Raw genomic sequence first — 16,610 nt, 5'->3', positions numbered from 1 at the left:
CTTGTCTCTCTCGCTCTACATTTGATTGGCAGATACGCTTCCTTTCAGCCAATCAGATGCGGAGTGAGAGAGACAGGCTATAACCAGTATGCCCGGGTATATACCTCGCTCTCTTATCACTTCGACTGCAATTTTCACGATGTGACGGCATGGGCGGCTACGTCCAGTAGTACGTATATGCTCTAAGAACCTAACCTATCTCAACTTAAAGCCGAAATTTTATTTCAGCGACTAGAAATTACAGCGATGCGTTGGCATATGAACCAATAACGGACTCGGATTTCTGTCAAACATCGATGTCGCCGTGGTGTAATTCCGGCCTAATCCAACCTAGCATTCCGGTGAACGTGGTTCGGCACGTGGTGAATTTTAAATAAGAATGTATGTAACAATTGTAGGATTAATGAAGGAACCGAATACTACGGGAGAAATTAAGAGATTACCGTTATTCAGTGTGAGAAACTTGCTTTAATCTAACCTTATACTCACAATCAGTGTAACGACAGTGTCAAACATGCGAATGAAGCGATCGACTGGGCCGAAATCGGGTACTCCGAAGAAGAAACCGCAGGAGGAAAATGACTTGACCGTGAAAAGAATCGGCGGCGGAAGCATAATCGATCACCGCCCGTTATTTTCCCATGATGGAGAGTAAGTCAAACATAAACCTATGCCTCTGATACTTTTATGGATGATTATCTAACCTCAAATTTAATTCTTTAGGTTATTATTTGTCGTTTGGAAGCATTCAATTAGAGCCTACAGCACTAGGACCGGAGATCTGGTCAGAGAATTTGAAGGAATTGAACACAAGATCGCAGGAATATCTTCGCACCCTGACAACAGAGATGTAGTTTTAGCTTGCTCAGACGTCGGTGAACTGATATATTGGAACTGCTACAAGGGTCTGATAATAAAAAAAACAGTATGTGTTCCAGAAAAATTCTCAATCAGTTTTTGTTCTCTTGATACCGGCTCATCATGGATTAACAATTTTCTGAAACAATTCGCAGAATCTTCAAGTAGATGATCGTGATGCAAAAATTAGGACATTTCATATTGTCAGATATCGGACAAGTGATGGAAGTAACGTTACCCAAGCGCTGGTCACCTATCTTATCGAAAGGAAAATTCATGTGAAATTGTTTGGTGTAGAGAACGGCAAAATCGCTCTACGAACTAAATTAGGGTACGCTATTTTACTTGAAACTTATCACTTTTTTTCTCTGCACTATATCATGTACATTGGAAATCAACCATGCTTGGGAGAACAAAGAAAATTTATATTCTTTCATTTCAACCACAAGGCAAACAAAGTATCATACATATCCGTTGCACTAAAATCTCTTATTGCTAATGTAATAATTTAATTTGAAATATACATTTCTTCAGCATACCTCTCTGAATATCCAGAATTTTTACATTTTCAGCTCCATTTCTGATGAATATTATGTTGATGTTGTTGGGAGAGCTGGTGAACACTTAGTTGCTGTTGCGGAAGATGTTAATTTGCACATATTGAATCCTGCAGAGGATTTTGAAGGGATTTTGTAAGTATCGTGCCTATTATTTTGCAGTTGCTGATGGTACTAAATTTTTTCACCACATTTTACTCTTCTGTCATTTACTTTCTCCATAGACATAAAACGGGCAGACGGTGTACAGCTGTTGCTGGGCACCCTGACAGAGAATGTCTAGCCACCGGGGACTCGAGTGGCCGAATTTTAGTCTGGTCAAACATTCAACAACGTATGGTAATCAAGGCCACTTATCACTGGCACACACTTCCCGTCACCGAAATTGTCTTTAGTAGTACAGGTAAGCATTTGTTTCTGTTATTACTATTGACGGTGAATTGATTTTCAACAACTATACTATCTTAATGTGTTTCACTATCTTTAAGGAAGCCATTTGTACAGCGGTGGAGGCGAATGCGTGATGGTTAAATGGGTATTGGACAATGTTCAGCAAAAATCTTACCTACCACGACTTCCGGCTCCTATAAAACACCTTTCTCTAGCATCTGAGAATCAATACATAGCCATATCAACGTTGGACAATGGTAATAATAACTTTTTTTGCATTGATAAATTCTACAGTTTGTAATCATACAGTGATTTAACATTAAAATATTGTTCCAGGCATCATTGTGATCAACCCTCAAAAACAGATAATTTCTGTTATACAGAATTTTACTTGGGGTGTTGTTGGTGCAAGGAAAAATCTATTCCCTGCTGGTCTGATCGTTGATCCACGAACCAATTGTCTAGTACTTAACAGTCGTACCGGTCATGTCCAATTCTACAATACGCATACGAAAAGCCTTTTGTACAATGTAACTTGTCAATAATATAATTACCTCTATTAACATTTTGAAAGAAATAACTCGTTGATTGAAAAAAACGTCGTTAATTATCATCAATTTGTTGCAGATAAATATAACAGCTCAAAACTTATTAACGCAAGAGCGAAATACCGTCATAGCTAATACAGAGGTGACAAAAGTAGCTTTGAGTCAGGATGGCTTGTGGATGGGAAGTGTGGAGCAACGAGACGACGGGCTTTCCGAAATGGAAGTTAGGCTCAAGTTCTGGAATTTTGACACCGACACGCAAATGTACGAAACCGTTTTTAAGAATTATTATACTAATCCCAGTGATAGGGATCACAATGTAATTCTCATACCATTTCTCTGAAGTTAATTCAACCTTTTCTTTTTTTCAAGGTTCGTTTTGAACACATCGATAGAATATCCTCACAACGGTGCTGTGAATGCACTCCAATTTCAGCCTATGGCTTTGCTCAGCAGTGACGAGTTAGCTGTAGTTACAACGGGTGCTGATAAAAAATACAAAATATGGCGGCTAGTGGAGCCTACGTCAATATATAGTGAGTATTATTCTTCCTGAGGTTGCTGAGTATGATTTTGAATCAATCGTTTTCAACACTTCAGTTTGCAATTTTATTCTTTGTATTTTACAGAAAAAACGAAACATTGGCAATGCTACAGCGTTGGATTGTACCGTAACTTGCCAGCTATCGATGCAACATTTTCTATGGATGGTTCTTTGCTGGCTGTGGGCTTTGGGCCGACCCTGACCACCTGGAACCCTGAAACAAACGAGCTTAAATGCAGCCTCACCCACAGCTCCTATAAACATATTATAAAGTGAGTTTTTAGTCTTGGATAAAATTAGTCCACACGTAAATAAATTAATTTTTTAATTTTTGAGAAACTCGTACGTTAACAGTGCTGTAATCGGTTTGTAGAGGTGACTTGCGAAAGTAGATTTGTCAAAAATATTTGAATTGGACATACCTTGCAGGCGCATAGAATTTGGACGCAACGAAATGGGCCATCTAGTTGTCGTAGGATCCTCTAACTACATAGCTGTTTGGAACTTATTGACTCTTTCCATCACGTGGACCGTTCATCTGAAGCTTTCGACCTTAACTGCAGACCCCATTTCGGTATACATGGCGGCATTTACGACCGACGGAACTTGTGAGAAGAAATCGATGATTTATACCTAACAATTAATCCTGTAATCTAAATTCTCTCTGTAATCATTCTTCGCTTTTACATTCACAGTATACATATTTATTCCGAGTTCCTCAAAGCCGGTCTACACGAAAAAAACTCTCACCGACAAGGACAGCATCGTATTAGGGGCAAGTTTCGTGCCTCATTTGACTGCACCAAGACATGCATCAACTAACCTCTGGCAACAAAAGTCGCAGCTGTTCTTTTTAGACTCCAATCAGGTAAGACAAAAATTTTTCAACGTCATTCACGTGAAATTTAAAATTGAATGATTCTCAGCCACCTTTTAAATATGATGATATGTTTGATATTCAGGAACTGCTGACTCTAGAAACTGCATCGGAAATCAGCAAGTCCTTGGAAAATCTAAGTTTGAGCACAAATTTACCATCCACTGCATTCGGGGCTCTCATAGCTGCGCAGACTACAACTAGCGCAGAGCAAGTCGTTCCCTATACTTACCAAGAACTTGGAGTTCCAGGAATGGGTATCGTGCAAGAGGTGAGTTAATACACAGACAATTTACCGTCAGATTGATGTTAATTTTTTAGGAATTCTGGAAATTAGGAACCGATTGCCTCCGAATAATTTACGTACAACTTACGGATTTTTAAATAATATATTTGATTTCATGATCGTTCACTTTTTGATTCTTCTATAAATCAACATGAATGAGATCAAAACACATACATTTAGTCGATACATTACAAGGTTTGCTTGGCTTATCTGTTTTTCATACGACTTTTTTTTCTTTTATTTTTTCTTCTACCTATGAAACTTATATTGTCTTTGGTATGTAACTCACTAAATATTTTTGTAATTTCTATTACGGGGTAAAAAACATTAACACATTATGCTTAAATCTTCAGACTTGAAGAATAAATTATCATCTATTTTTTTGAGTAAATATTATTTTTTTTCATGCATTTTGTCTCTTCTAACGAAAGAAAAAAGGTACTTGGATTCTTTACGCAAAATTCGATGTATAAAACAATAACCATATCGAAATTCGTATAATCACTGGGTAAAAAAGAATATGTGTATGTATATCGGTCATGTTCGCGTTAAAAACAGTCTTTGACTAAGTTGTGAAATGTGAATTTTCAATTGATGATGAAATAAAAAATAAAAAAATTTGGGAAACGAAATAGTGAGTTATGAATAGGAATATACAATAATATCAGTATTAAAAATAATAACATTAACAATAATGTAAGATATGCATAAATGCTGTTCTTGGGTATCAATTATCAATAACTGCCAATGAAAGTCGATATGGAGAGTAGATATTTGATGGGTCCAGATCGGCGACGTTCCGAGGCATCTCATTTAGTTTGAATGTTATCAATGTTTCCTTCCGACGCGATAATGACGGCATCTGCGTACCAGGTCGAATTTTCGATAACGCAAGCAATGCCATTGTGGTATTTGTCTCATGTTCTCAATTGCCTGTAACAATAATTTAACATAAAATTAATTTTCTGTTGGAATTTATACTGTCTACCTGCTACAAAGTAACAATTGGGTTAACATATGTATGCGTATTCGCTCATGTTACATTACATCGCGGCCTCGTGTCTCTGCACTAATTCCTCATCAGAATTGAGTGTATTTGCGTATAGCTTAAGGGGATGTGTTGAAGTGTTATAGTTTAGAATTGCGTATATGTAGACTTTGATATGTGGAGATAGTTTGCATATCTGTACTAATTCCGCTTGAGAATTTGAGTACATTTGTATATAATTTAAGTAGTTTGATAATTGTTATGTAATCATGCTTAGGCCTCGAGACACTCTAAGTTGGTATTATATCTATAAAAGTTGTTTTTGTAATTCTATTTCTAATTCAGCAAGTGAACAAGAATGGATGTATGGAATAGTTTTTTTTTTTTTTTTATTTTTTATTTTACAAATCCGTTCTACTGTACGAAGAAAAATGTGCAAACCCGATTCCATACGGGTTTTTAAAATTTTCGATCGACCTCATTAAAATTTACAAGCAGATGTGACATATATTCTAGTTATGGAATTGAAATTTTTCTACATGATCGGCACTTGCGGCAGCAGAAGGGAAATTATGAGGGTTGCACAAAGAGAAACGCGAAAGGGGGATATCAATTTGAAGATCAATTTTCTCGTTCGTCTACATCTATCTACATATCTATTTACCTACACATTCACGCGTATGTCTTGAGTACATGTTTAGAGAGTAACGAATGTCATGAGGATGTTACGTATAACGCAACAGATTGTGTCCTAAATTTCAACACATGCGGTTTGATCGTGATAAAAAGCACCGGATATATAGACAAATATCTAATGATGCGGTTTGAATGCACACAAGACTTCCCGCGCTCGTTCGCTACTGCATATCACTATAGTTATATATGTGGGTGCGATCGAGATGACAAAATACGTACATAATCATGACGTATGCATGTACCAGTATAGATTGTGTAGGCTCACAATGTGCATTGCTTCACACCTTGCAGTCTACACACCTATATCAATTACCGGCGATTCGTTTGATCCAAATTTTTTCCGTCAATTAATAACATAGATCAATTTATAACTTGGTTAAAATTTGAGAAAAATTTGAAATAGATATTTTCAAATTATATGGACTGAAGATTTGAAACGCCGGTATCAAATCAAGATGGCCGCCGTTTATACACTTGAAATTTTATTTCCGCCATTAAATGATTTCCAGCGCTTACCGGTTATCGAACATTGCATCGCAGCGGACAAAGTGATGGCACAAATAGTTACGCCATCGTTTCATTCTGGAAGAAATTTCTAGAACGGAGAATTTTCCATGGTACTTTACTCGCTACGTCTTGTATAAATGCATCGTATATCGTATGTTCCGATCCGGCGGTTCAAAGCTCTGTATTGTATGCAGCTGGAAAGTCTCTACAGCTTTCGCAAGCTCCTACGCGGTTCAACATGCCTCTGATATAAAGTTATGTGTGTGTACATGCATGCAAGCTGTTTTGCCGTTTGATTGTATCATTCGTACGGGATGGGTGCAACCCATATGATGCATATCTAACTACTCCGTAACAAAGGATTAAAGAGAGGAAGAAAGCCTCTCCGTATACTCTACACAACATTATTACAACTGCATCGTTGACAATAATTTGCATACATAATACTGATATACTATAACTACTGCCACTACGAATACTACGACGGGAGACATTACCCCAAACGTATTCAACGTTACTTTAACGTAGATGCATAATATCACGGTTATATTTGCATCACTGAAATTGATGGTTTATGAAAACTTATTCAATCATTCGATCATTCTATTCTGTTTCAATTATTGTTTTTTTTACTCTCAAGAATCCCGTTCATACTAAATAATTGTGAAATGAAATTTATTTTCACGCGAAATGAACTCCTATTATTCCAGAATCATCGGAAACATAAACTCGTCTGTTTTCGCTTACCGTAAACTTGAACGAAACAACGAAAACAAATTTTTGTTTTTTTTTTTTTGTTTTATTACGGCGAATGAAACAAGAAGTAAATTTCTCTTCGCTCAATGTACCTATTTATTATTTTTTTTTTTTTTCTTAAAAACTTATCATATCAATTGTACATTTCAAAACTAATTGCGAACAGTGAAGTTTTCAGAGAGTTAATATTGTCTGACAATGAACGACGATTAACTTTCTCAAAGTTTTTCCAGAAAAGACCAGGATAAGAACTAAATTAAAAGCCAACAAACAAAAAGAAAGGAAGGGAGAAGAAAGAAATCTTCAATATTCTGATAGCAAATTCAGACTACACGTTTTAGGATCGTAAAAGACGAGTTCTAATACCGGTATCAAATCGTCGTGAATGTATGTAGTTATAAAACTTACTGCCTCCGGATTTCCGATGGGTAGAGCTTCAGTCGTGATGTTGCTGGTCATAAAAACTACCAGCAATAAAAGACATGTGATAAGAAATCCCCCGAGATTCAGCTTCATTACCGCGACAAATTTCGGCTATTTGAATTATTATTATTATTATCTTTCGTCGAATTAAAAAGTACTCTATCTTCTTTATCAACTGAGGGAGAAGAGACTTTTCTTTTCACTGTAGATCTTTAAAGCGGACTATTATAGTCAGGCGCGAAATTTATCTGACAATTCGAAATCGTAGGATTCTTTGTTTTTTTACACAATTTCACCGATTCGACGATTCTGATTTCGTGTCGTTCTCTTGCACGGATCGTAATGTTATAAATCCTCTTCAAGATTCTTCAGGGGATATGTACGCTGATCGCGTTCGATGGTGGACTGGCTTTCAGAAGCGTCCCCATGATTTGATATACGAGTTGCGACCCTCCACGGAACGCCCCCGGAACCCCCTTTTCCTCTGCCCCCCCGTCGACGCTACTGCAGTCTTATGTGCCCACATTGTTCATTAACTTTACTCCGCACGATCGCCGCGGATGTGCGTTTCTCCGGAATTTTTATCCCGGAATTCCGCTTGATTAACTTTCTTCGAAAATCTTAGTCGCTACGATCGATCGTTCTCATCTTAAACTTAAAAAAATATCTAGGCAATTCAAGTCTCAACGAAAGCGTAATTTTTTTTTTCTTTTCAACCCTCACCCCGTATTACGCGACGCGATCGGCATGAAATTGAATGATAATAATTGTATGAAATATTTTCTCATGTGAATTAGTTCGTTCTATTCAAAGAATAAAGATAATTTCAATTTCCCGGAAAATCAACAGATTATATGTGTGAAAGTTTACCGAAAGCCCAATGCCTTCTTTATTTATCTTGACGTTTTGGTTTATTGTAGTTTGTTTGCCAGAATATTATATCAAGGCTCCATGCAAAAACTTATTCGGCACATTCTCGTAGGTTTATAAGGTAGAATTACACGGGCGAATTGTGATTTTGCAAATATTATAGCAACGCGGGTAAATTTTGTCAATGTCATTATTACGAACCTGCAATAAAATATTTTGGAAGATTTGTGGTAAAGAAGGAATATCCTTTGCCTACTGCGTAAATATCAGTATATATGTAACTTTTGGATACATCACATTTATTTATATAATTCTGCACCGTAATCTACTCAACTTTGTTATTGAACTGTTTGAGAATTTCTCTTACTCATTATTTATAATTGGTGTAGAAGTTGCAATTAATTAGATTCGCGAGCGTTGCTGTTGTTATTATTATATTGATAAGATCCATTAGTTCTTGTACTCTCTTGTATTTGTATTTCAATACAGTTACCTCAGAATTTTACATCTTTGAAAGAGCTATCAGACACGGTAATAAATCAAAACATATTGCTGACCGTGAAACTATATCCCGCGTTATCGGTGTCACAGACATACATATCGTAATACTTTGCCAGAATAGTTCCACGGATATTAGTCACCAAAATGCCTACCAAAAATCATGCCGTTACGTATTGCAGGTCTGGTATATATACGTGGTGTAAGGTCAATTAAATATTTATCTTTTCAAAGCGAGACTCGGATTGAATTTTACGCAAGATTTAACTGACGGGAGTCAATTTATCACTGGATTATTAAGATATCATCATTTTTGGTTTGTTGTTTCGTTCCTAATCTCTGTTGTCTTGGAATTTTTCTGATCTTTTCCCCTCTATAATGTATTCTTCGTTAGCTATTAAGAACCCCGTTCTTCCGTTCAATTATTATATAATCTATATTCATACTCGTAAACAATTCCCGGAATGTCAATAATTGTTTACGTATAATAACCCTGACGTACTCATTCATATCAGGCAAGAGGAAACAGATGGCAACCAAAACATTATGAACAGTCTGGTCGGCGTAAAAAATAATTGCTACAGCTTATTTGCATACATGTATAAGTATAACAATAAGGAAGGAAGACTTCGATACTGTTCTATTCATTTAAATAGATTATAACAGATTGAAAATCGGAATAAAAAAATTAAAAAAATAGATTTCAAGTGGAATAAATTTTGCCCGAGTATTCCTGGAGTTGGAAAAGTTTCTGAAAGTTTTATTTGTACAGTCGAAAGACGTTACAGTTTTCGATCATCTAGTTTTTTGTTTTTAAATCAACGTGTTATCAGAAAGAGAACGAGTATTTTTTTTTTTTTCAATATTTCAACGTAATAAGTTGCCACTTTTTCTAATATATCTCATTGTCAGTAAACAGTGAAAATGCTACAGGGCGAGGGCATAAATATTATTCCCTTCGTTGAACAGTCCCTTAAGATATTATACAATATTTCCATTCTTTTATGCTCACCCAATATCTCTACTGGGAAGTGCAAAAATTTTCGACTTGTTTGCAGACCTCTAATTCTTCAGTCTTATCATAATTAACACGCAGTTCAGTGAACTTTACTTCAGCATGTATGCAATGATCTCTTGCCATTGGAACGTTAATGTCCCACAATTATTGATAATTTTTCAGTTTGCAACATATTCAATTACGCGCAGTGAATTTTTGCCATTTCCTTTGACACGTGTAATTACGAAAAAAAAAGGAAAGAGAGAGGAAAGAACAAATGCACCATCGTTTTGGTTTTATTTAATTAAAAATATTCTTAACTACGTTAAGTCGACACCTGAGGTTCACGTCTAGTTTTAGCCTTCCGCATTTCTTACACAATTCCACGTGGGTGACGCGTTGATAAAGGGAAAAGAAATGATAAGCTGTGGAGAGATTATGTCACTTGTACAATATTTAGTCATATTGTGGAAAGGTTGACTCAGCGAATGGCCTGAATTTGTTAGTATCTTGATTTCTTTGGTTTTACCCACTGGTATTACAATTTTACTGTTCAAATATTCTTCTCTTATAAAACATACGTAATTCCATTTGCCGCGGTTTTGTCGACTCGCATCATTGCAAGTCCGAAATGTACCGTGCGTTTAGCACCGAAATAAAACTGAATTTTAGCTGATGGAATATATGACAAAGTCGCAGATAAACCAATCTTCCGGCGAGGCAGTGCACGCGACAGTGTGCACTGTAATTAGAACAATGAGGATAGTTAATGACAGAATAAATACAGTCGTCATACTCGAACGCCCACCATGCACGAGCCTTACGTCAAACCAGCCAAAACTGCATTTATTTCGCTCAACCAACGTCTCACAATTTCCACACAACGCTGCGAGCCTATCCGGATTAAGTGAATTCCACGGAATCGTTAATTACACCTTGTCGTCATTTGGCTGATCAGTTTCCGCGCTCATTCGAGGCCTGTGAGTCAGCTTCCGCAAAATTCATTCTACCTCGTTTATTTATTCCTCTTTCATATCATTGCCACCTTTCAATCAATATTTCAAATTATCACCTTACACTTCGCACTTTTCATTTACATTTTCCATGCAACGAAGCAGCCTAGAGTGCTTTGAAAATTTCAATTGTCCGTACGCGAGAATATACTGTACATATAGATATACATGTATATACATTTCACATACCTCTGCCCATTTATAGAAGTTTAATGTTTAATCAGCACAAAAGTTTTGCACTAGTTTACCGCAGTCTGTGAAATCAGGTCACGCGCAAATCGTAAAGCGAGAAATTTGAAATAAAGCTCCGACATAACATATCTTACACATGCATCTGGCTTCTTGGACATTCTAATTCTATCTACGTTTTCCCAATCATTATGGTAAATACCAAATGGTACCTTCAATATTCATCGCTTTAGTAAAATTAATAATTATTATTTTTACAGCTACTCAGCGTGCCGTCTCACACTTTGCCACCGATGAGATTGCTCTGTGCTCCGTTCATCTTTTCTATGATCAGCGTATCGCCATCGAAGCAGAGGAGAAAATCTATTTCAAAAGATAATTCTGCCAATGGGTAAATTATTGTCACCTATTTGAATATTTCGTTGCCGTTTTTTTTTTCTTCTTTTGGTTGGATCAAAATTTGGAAATATTTATGAATTGTGATTAATTGGAATTTTTTTTTCGTTTTCCTCACATTTAGCGAAACTATGAATGATAATCGTGATAACGATTCCGGAAATGAGAGCGACGAAAGGTTTGCTGCTTCAAGGATTGAAATATCATCGCCGAATACTCCCAAACCGATGGACACCTCGGATCAAGATGAAGAGCGGCTGATTCATTTCGACTGGTCATTGTTTTCACATTCACTGTCTGCAATTCTTCTCAGCAGAGATGTTTCGGAGAAGTAATCGAGCCTCGTTATAAGCTTATTTTATTATTTGTTATATAATTATTAAATATTTTCAGCTTTCGGTAATATTGATTAGCTGAAAGACAATGTCAAGCATAATTATAGGGAGAATAAAATAATTATCGCAGCTGAAAGTAAATAGTGATTACAATTCATTCTTTATTCCATGCAGTGTACAGATATTACACGTAGTAATGTTTTGTTCTTTTTTTCAGATCCCCTAAAAACAACTAAGTTATTTTAAAATCGTAGTTCAGCTATACAGATATATGTTGGTAGATGAGAGAGATGAGCGAAATCACAATGTCAAACTAGCTTAGGATCTGGTGAGTGTGCAATTGATTAATAAATTACTAGTATAGCTATCAACAAGGCATGGGCAGGTTGTGAAGACGTTTTGAAAATTCGTGGAGCTCCGTTACAACTTCTTTGATTCTTGAATCGTACATTGTGTCACGTTTCATGTTGGAAAGTACAACGTCTCGTCTATCGTTGTAAACGTATTTGGCGTACGTCACTGGGTTATTCATAACTGTAGCGCCAAGGGCTCCGTCCAACAATACGGTCGGTAGGTAGATCATGGCTGTGACCAAGGCACCCAGTTTTTGTTCTTCCATACCTTTTACGATGTCTGAAAAGGATGGCGGTTCTATGGGAGGGTCGTACATGGCCAGAGTTTCACAAAGCGTCGAATAGTAATGGCTCACCATCGCCTCTCCTCGTACCTCTCTCAATTTTTGTGACGCTGTCAGGTAGAGCAGCATGGCAATGTCGTAACCCGGTGGTGAGTATCTGACCAACTGAAAGTCTACGACGTAGCAAAGTGGCGGCTTGTCTTTGTTGAACATAAAGTTGTTGGACCAAGGATCTGAGTGGCTCACTACATTTTGCAGGGAACGTGACGGCTTGTTTGCTTCGAATACTTCTTGGCAAGCTTCTGGTATCTGACTTGCATCTAATCCCAGCTGTTCGGCAACCGCAACTGCTACTTTAACACCTGCTTTGAACCACATGAGTTGCTTTCCGTACTCTTGGATCCCAGTTTCTTGGAAAGCCTCAGGGAAAATTTCTATTAAAGGTTTACCAAGACGAGCCTCTGCTCCCAATGACGCTGCATGCATTCTTGCCAGTGCGGATAATGCCGCGTTTATTGATTCTTCGTCGAATAGTTTTTCACGCATAGAAAATCCGCGCGATTGTAATTCTTCTAACACGATCACTTCGTTGTGAGCAAGGTAACATTTTGGAGCCCATCTTTCACCAGGGTAAAATTTATCAAGCTCCGGAACAATGTAGTTGAAGAATAACACTTCTTTTATAAATATCTTTGTCTCACTGACGTATTCTGCTTGGGTTGGTACTTCGTTGGGGACAGCTTTGACAAAGTATAACTTTGTTTCCTCAATTGACGAGTTTGGCTTGAGAATCGTGACTCTCAGTTGTTTGTGCGACGCTAGAAATCCCAGTTTCTCGTCTGAATACGGCTGGATGCTGTAGCCAATGAGCTTTGCCTCGGGTCCTTCGTCTTGATATACAATGTTTTTCACGTTTTCTAAATTCAGTAGTTCAGGCTCGGTGGATATCAAAACATTTGACCAGTCAACGGCAACGTTCTCTTCGTTCTTTACCAGCAGCTCCATTGATCCAGGTACTCCGATGTTCAGTTCGTCGCAACAACACTACCAGCACACTGCTCGGGAGAGCTCTTTTCCAGTTTAATTTATCCTTTAGGGTAAAAGCGTCTAGCCATGTGCAGACTGTGTGAGTAGTGTGAGTAAATGAAAAATGATGAGGCAATTGTTTGTTTCCCGAATACATTTCTGCTATTTTATGACTGTAAATTATACCAAATCTAGATTTGATTTATTGTGCATGGCGTAACAAAAGCCAATACGGTATTTCTACTATGCTCAGTATACCAGCACCCATAAAAAGGCTCACTGTACTGCCGACCGCCACTGTTGAACAAGAATGTATTTGCATTATTATTATTATTTTCACACTACATTAATGCTAAAACTTGGAAAAATGATATCACTCTGTGACAGTATAATAAAACTAACACAGTTTAGTTACATCTCAGATCTCCGTCTTTATATTCTGATATCTTACCTGCTAAGTCTAACAAGCTCCGAACCACATATCGCCTGAACCGATAACTTGGTAGCTCAAGGAGTTCAAAATGTATGCCCTGTGATATTTTGAACCGCGAAAATTCAGCAATTGCGTGTGGATTTTGAAATATTTTGATTACTGCACTCTCGCAGTCAGGTATACATCGATGCTTCGAGACTTCTTCATTTATAGCAAATGCATTTTGATTATGAATGCATTGGAGACCTGTGTAGTTGCAAACCGGCATTCGAGGTGTATGAGGAAAGAGGTGACTAACGCAGCCACACCGCGTCAACATATTTTCCATTTGTAGCTAAGATCAATTTTTTTCACATCATTTAGAAGATTAATCGATCAGTCATAAAAATAAATCTAATTTCGAGTTCTTTAACCCTGAAGAATTGGTGTTTTTCAGAATTGAAGTAAGGAACGTGCCACGCTGTCTTTGATACGTACTTCTATAACACAACCGTCACTACTGTACCGCTTATAGTACAGGACATTATCTGTTTCATCGGATAGGCGGCATCTGCGTCTCTTCATAGGTATGCTTCTCAAACCATCGTCGTTGATCGTTTCTTGCAAGTTGTAGTAAATGCTGACAACCTTACCAAACTTTGTATAGATTTCTCTATCTCCGTGAGTTAGAGCCGTCGGTATTTCCAAATTGTCATGAACAAAAACCTGAGAAGAACGAACCACAGTATTCATTATAGGTATTTAAATAGATACCTGTCCCATTTGCTGTTTTAGTGCTTCTGTACAAACCTGAATATTTACTGATTGTTCAGATAAGGCAATTGTCGTTAGGCCTACATGCAAGTAGCCAAGTCCAGTTTTTCGGTTCATTGTAAACTTATTCTTCAAAGTATCACCTGATTTCGTTTGCGCTGAATTGATCGCATAGCATGTCCCACCAACCGTTTGTAGCGGATGAAATTCCTCACAGCAATCAAACTTTATTGATTTCCAATAGCATTCGGTCAATAGTTCAGTGCAGTTGACGACTGACTGTTTGAATCATGAAAGAAATTTGATTTAATTGCTTTTGTAAATACGTGACACAGTTGGCTGAAATCTGCAAACTCCTTAATAAAAATTATCTGAGACCTTGCAGGGAATTGACACTCAGTTTCAGATAAAATTCACGTAGATATTATGAGAGTACAGTAGCTCACCTCCGTGAAAAGACTGACAATATCGTCAGAAGTCAACTTTGCAAATTCGTCTGTAACCTGTTTACTGGATTTTTTGGTGATACCAAAAAATAGCCAGCGCCATGCGTAGGGATTTATTTTGGAACCAAATCTTTTACTGTGTCTAAAAAACGAAAAAACAAAAATTTTACCTACTCAACGCACCATATCCGATATACAATTTTTACAAAACCTTGAGACATTTTATTTTTTCAGTTTTTAAAACATACAAAGAGTTAGCGGTGATCAGGGATTTTGGAACGGTACGCATGCAAACGCTGAGCGATGGTAATTTCGTTTGCCAATTGAGGTACGTGCTTTCTATGGTGAACGCAACCGATCGATTCAGAAAAGCATCCAACGAATTGTTGATCATTGTTATACAACCCCACCAGCACAGAGCACAAGTGACTAGCCAAAATAATCTGTGATTCAATAAGAGAAAAATAATTATGTCCGCTATTGTATATCAACACTTGAAAAAAAATTCAACGTAGTGTACCTTTCAGTCCAATGTAGACCATCTTCGACTATGTACCGAAGTCCATGGACATTAGAATTACTTAAATACCGTTTTAGAGTAATCCATGGTTTGGAAGTACGAGCCATTGCTTCAATGCGCGAATGATTTTTTTTATCATAACACAGATATTATAAAGCGAAGCATACACGCAATTAGCGCATCAATTATTCATAATAAAAACATGTCTCGTACGTGACGAATCAGTATCCATAGATATTAGCCGTGATAGATCGCAGTACGTAGCTTGTTTCCCGTCCTAACAGAAACACAGATTTCGAAATCAATTGTAAATACGTACAGCATTTAAAATGTTGTAAGGTTTTATTGTAATATTCTACAAACTTTAGTCTAGACTTCCATAATCTAGACATAGATAAAATCAACGAAATTGTAGCGAATTAGAATTTAGGTCGAACAGTATCTAAAAATAATAGAACCAGACTTCGTCTGTATAATATAGCGCTGCAACTACTATTTTCTCTAATTACGTATTAAACCTTTTTCTTTATGCGAAAAATTTTCTTTTTCATATATAAATATCAGCAATAAACTATCTTGTTTATAGTGCATTTAATACATGCATAGCAGCTTCTAATTCTCGGCTAAGTTTGATTTGGCAAAATGAAATAATATTTTCGAAAGCACAGCTTAGATTAAGCGTAGCTATAAGAATTCACGAGGTACGTGTGGTACGTAAAACTAAATTTTCGTACTACAGTTGACATTTATTCTGAAGTCTATTTCTTCTTCAGAAAAATAAAATTCAACTCGCAAAATGATTTTTATTATAGATTGATTCAGAGCCTTTACAGCCTTATGTCAGGCAACCTGCATCACATTATTGTTCACTTTTCGACCAGGCAATCCAGGCGCTTCTCGTCAAGTAATAGACGTTAGTAGACAAGTGTACAATAAAAATGAAGAAATTATTCGTTTCCTTTAAACTGCTCAAAAGCATGAAGGAATCTAATTTCGGTAATTATGTATCCGTATTTTCATTACCGAAACATATGGAGAGTGGAAAACAGGGCATACAGACATGTCGT

The 16,610-nt window shown here is 36.9% G+C and overlaps 3 protein-coding genes and 2 long non-coding RNA genes across 9 annotated transcripts; 2 read left to right on the top strand and 3 right to left on the bottom strand.

Moving 5' to 3' along the window:
- Window positions 1-260: 260 nt before the first annotated feature.
- Window positions 261-11,869, top strand: LOC124305783 (WD repeat-containing protein 75). Of its 2 annotated transcripts, XM_046765584.1 has the most exons (16): window positions 261-381; window positions 496-651; window positions 724-925; window positions 1,014-1,189; window positions 1,431-1,550; window positions 1,640-1,818; window positions 1,904-2,062; window positions 2,142-2,335; window positions 2,433-2,617; window positions 2,726-2,889; window positions 2,983-3,169; window positions 3,327-3,505; window positions 3,593-3,765; window positions 3,860-4,045; window positions 11,258-11,388; window positions 11,518-11,869. In XM_046765584.1, exons 2-16 carry the CDS (start codon window positions 515-517, stop codon window positions 11,726-11,728), a joined length of 2,583 nt encoding a protein of 860 aa, XP_046621540.1. In that variant the 5' UTR covers window positions 261-381; window positions 496-514; the 3' UTR covers window positions 11,729-11,869. The 2 variants fall into 2 exon arrangements, with proteins under 2 accessions (XP_046621540.1, XP_046621539.1); XM_046765583.1 differs by having other exon boundaries at window positions 287-651.
- On the bottom strand, window positions 4,150-15,450 carry LOC124305798 (uncharacterized). 2 transcript variants are annotated; one of them, XR_006908449.1, is made up of 3 exons: window positions 15,440-15,450; window positions 7,416-7,835; window positions 4,150-4,993 (listed from the first exon to the last, which is right to left on the bottom strand). It is a non-coding gene; the product is annotated as an uncharacterized LOC124305798 (long non-coding RNA). The 2 variants fall into 2 exon arrangements; XR_006908448.1 differs by lacking the exon at window positions 15,440-15,450 and having other exon boundaries at window positions 7,416-8,200.
- Window positions 11,870-13,450, bottom strand: LOC124305789 (uncharacterized). Of its 3 annotated transcripts, none has more exons than XM_046765621.1 (2): window positions 12,438-13,448; window positions 12,233-12,361 (listed from the first exon to the last, which is right to left on the bottom strand). In XM_046765621.1, exons 1-2 carry the CDS (start codon window positions 13,368-13,370, stop codon window positions 12,353-12,355), a joined length of 942 nt encoding a protein of 313 aa, XP_046621577.1. In that variant the 5' UTR covers window positions 13,371-13,448; the 3' UTR covers window positions 12,233-12,352. The 3 variants fall into 3 exon arrangements, with proteins under 3 accessions (XP_046621574.1, XP_046621577.1, XP_046621578.1); XM_046765622.1 differs by having other exon boundaries at window positions 12,251-12,361; window positions 12,456-13,450; XM_046765618.1 differs by having other exon boundaries at window positions 11,870-13,428.
- On the top strand, window positions 11,926-16,315 carry LOC124305799 (uncharacterized). Its single transcript, XR_006908450.1, has 3 exons — window positions 11,926-12,056; window positions 14,261-14,390; window positions 15,258-16,315. It is a non-coding gene; the product is annotated as an uncharacterized LOC124305799 (long non-coding RNA).
- LOC124305791 (sodium channel protein Nach) lies at window positions 13,565-15,417 on the bottom strand. Its single transcript, XM_046765624.1, has 6 exons — window positions 15,272-15,417; window positions 15,024-15,165; window positions 14,614-14,856; window positions 14,302-14,529; window positions 13,843-14,158; window positions 13,565-13,688 (listed from the first exon to the last, which is right to left on the bottom strand). The coding sequence occupies exons 1-6, from the start codon at window positions 15,415-15,417 to the stop codon at window positions 13,594-13,596; spliced, it is 1,170 nt and encodes a 389-aa protein (XP_046621580.1). The 3' UTR covers window positions 13,565-13,593.
- Window positions 16,316-16,610: the final 295 nt, after the last annotated feature.

This window comes from Neodiprion virginianus, chromosome 5 (genome assembly GCF_021901495.1).
Source record: "Neodiprion virginianus isolate iyNeoVirg1 chromosome 5, iyNeoVirg1.1, whole genome shotgun sequence".
In the NCBI taxonomy this organism is placed as follows: Eukaryota; Metazoa; Arthropoda; class Insecta; order Hymenoptera; family Diprionidae; genus Neodiprion; species Neodiprion virginianus.
This window is presented reverse-complemented; position numbering and strand designations above follow the sequence as displayed.

What these genes read in the sequence shown, in the direction of transcription:
- LOC124305789 (XM_046765618.1), bottom strand. Translation starts at nt 13,370, where the DNA reads ATGGAGCTGCTGGTAAAGAACGAAGAGAACGTTGCCGTTGACTGGTCA.
- LOC124305791 (XM_046765624.1), bottom strand. Translation starts at nt 15,417, where the DNA reads ATGATCAACAATTCGTTGGATGCTTTTCTGAATCGATCGGTTGCGTTC. An exon ending in CTGATCACCGCTAACTCTTT is followed by an intron (nt 15,166 to 15,271) that starts GTATGTTTTAAA and finishes TTCGTTTTTTAG; the next exon opens with ACACAGTAAAAGATTTGGTT. An exon ending in GAGCTTGTTAGACTTAGCAG is followed by an intron (nt 13,689 to 13,842) that starts GTAAGATATCAG and finishes CTTGTTCAACAG; the next exon opens with TGGCGGTCGGCAGTACAGTG.
- LOC124305783 (XM_046765584.1), top strand. Translation starts at nt 515, where the DNA reads ATGCGAATGAAGCGATCGACTGGGCCGAAATCGGGTACTCCGAAGAAG. An exon ending in TTATTTTCCCATGATGGAGA is followed by an intron (nt 652 to 723) that starts GTAAGTCAAACA and finishes TTAATTCTTTAG; the next exon opens with GTTATTATTTGTCGTTTGGA. An exon ending in GAGGATTTTGAAGGGATTTT is followed by an intron (nt 1,551 to 1,639) that starts GTAAGTATCGTG and finishes CTTTCTCCATAG; the next exon opens with ACATAAAACGGGCAGACGGT.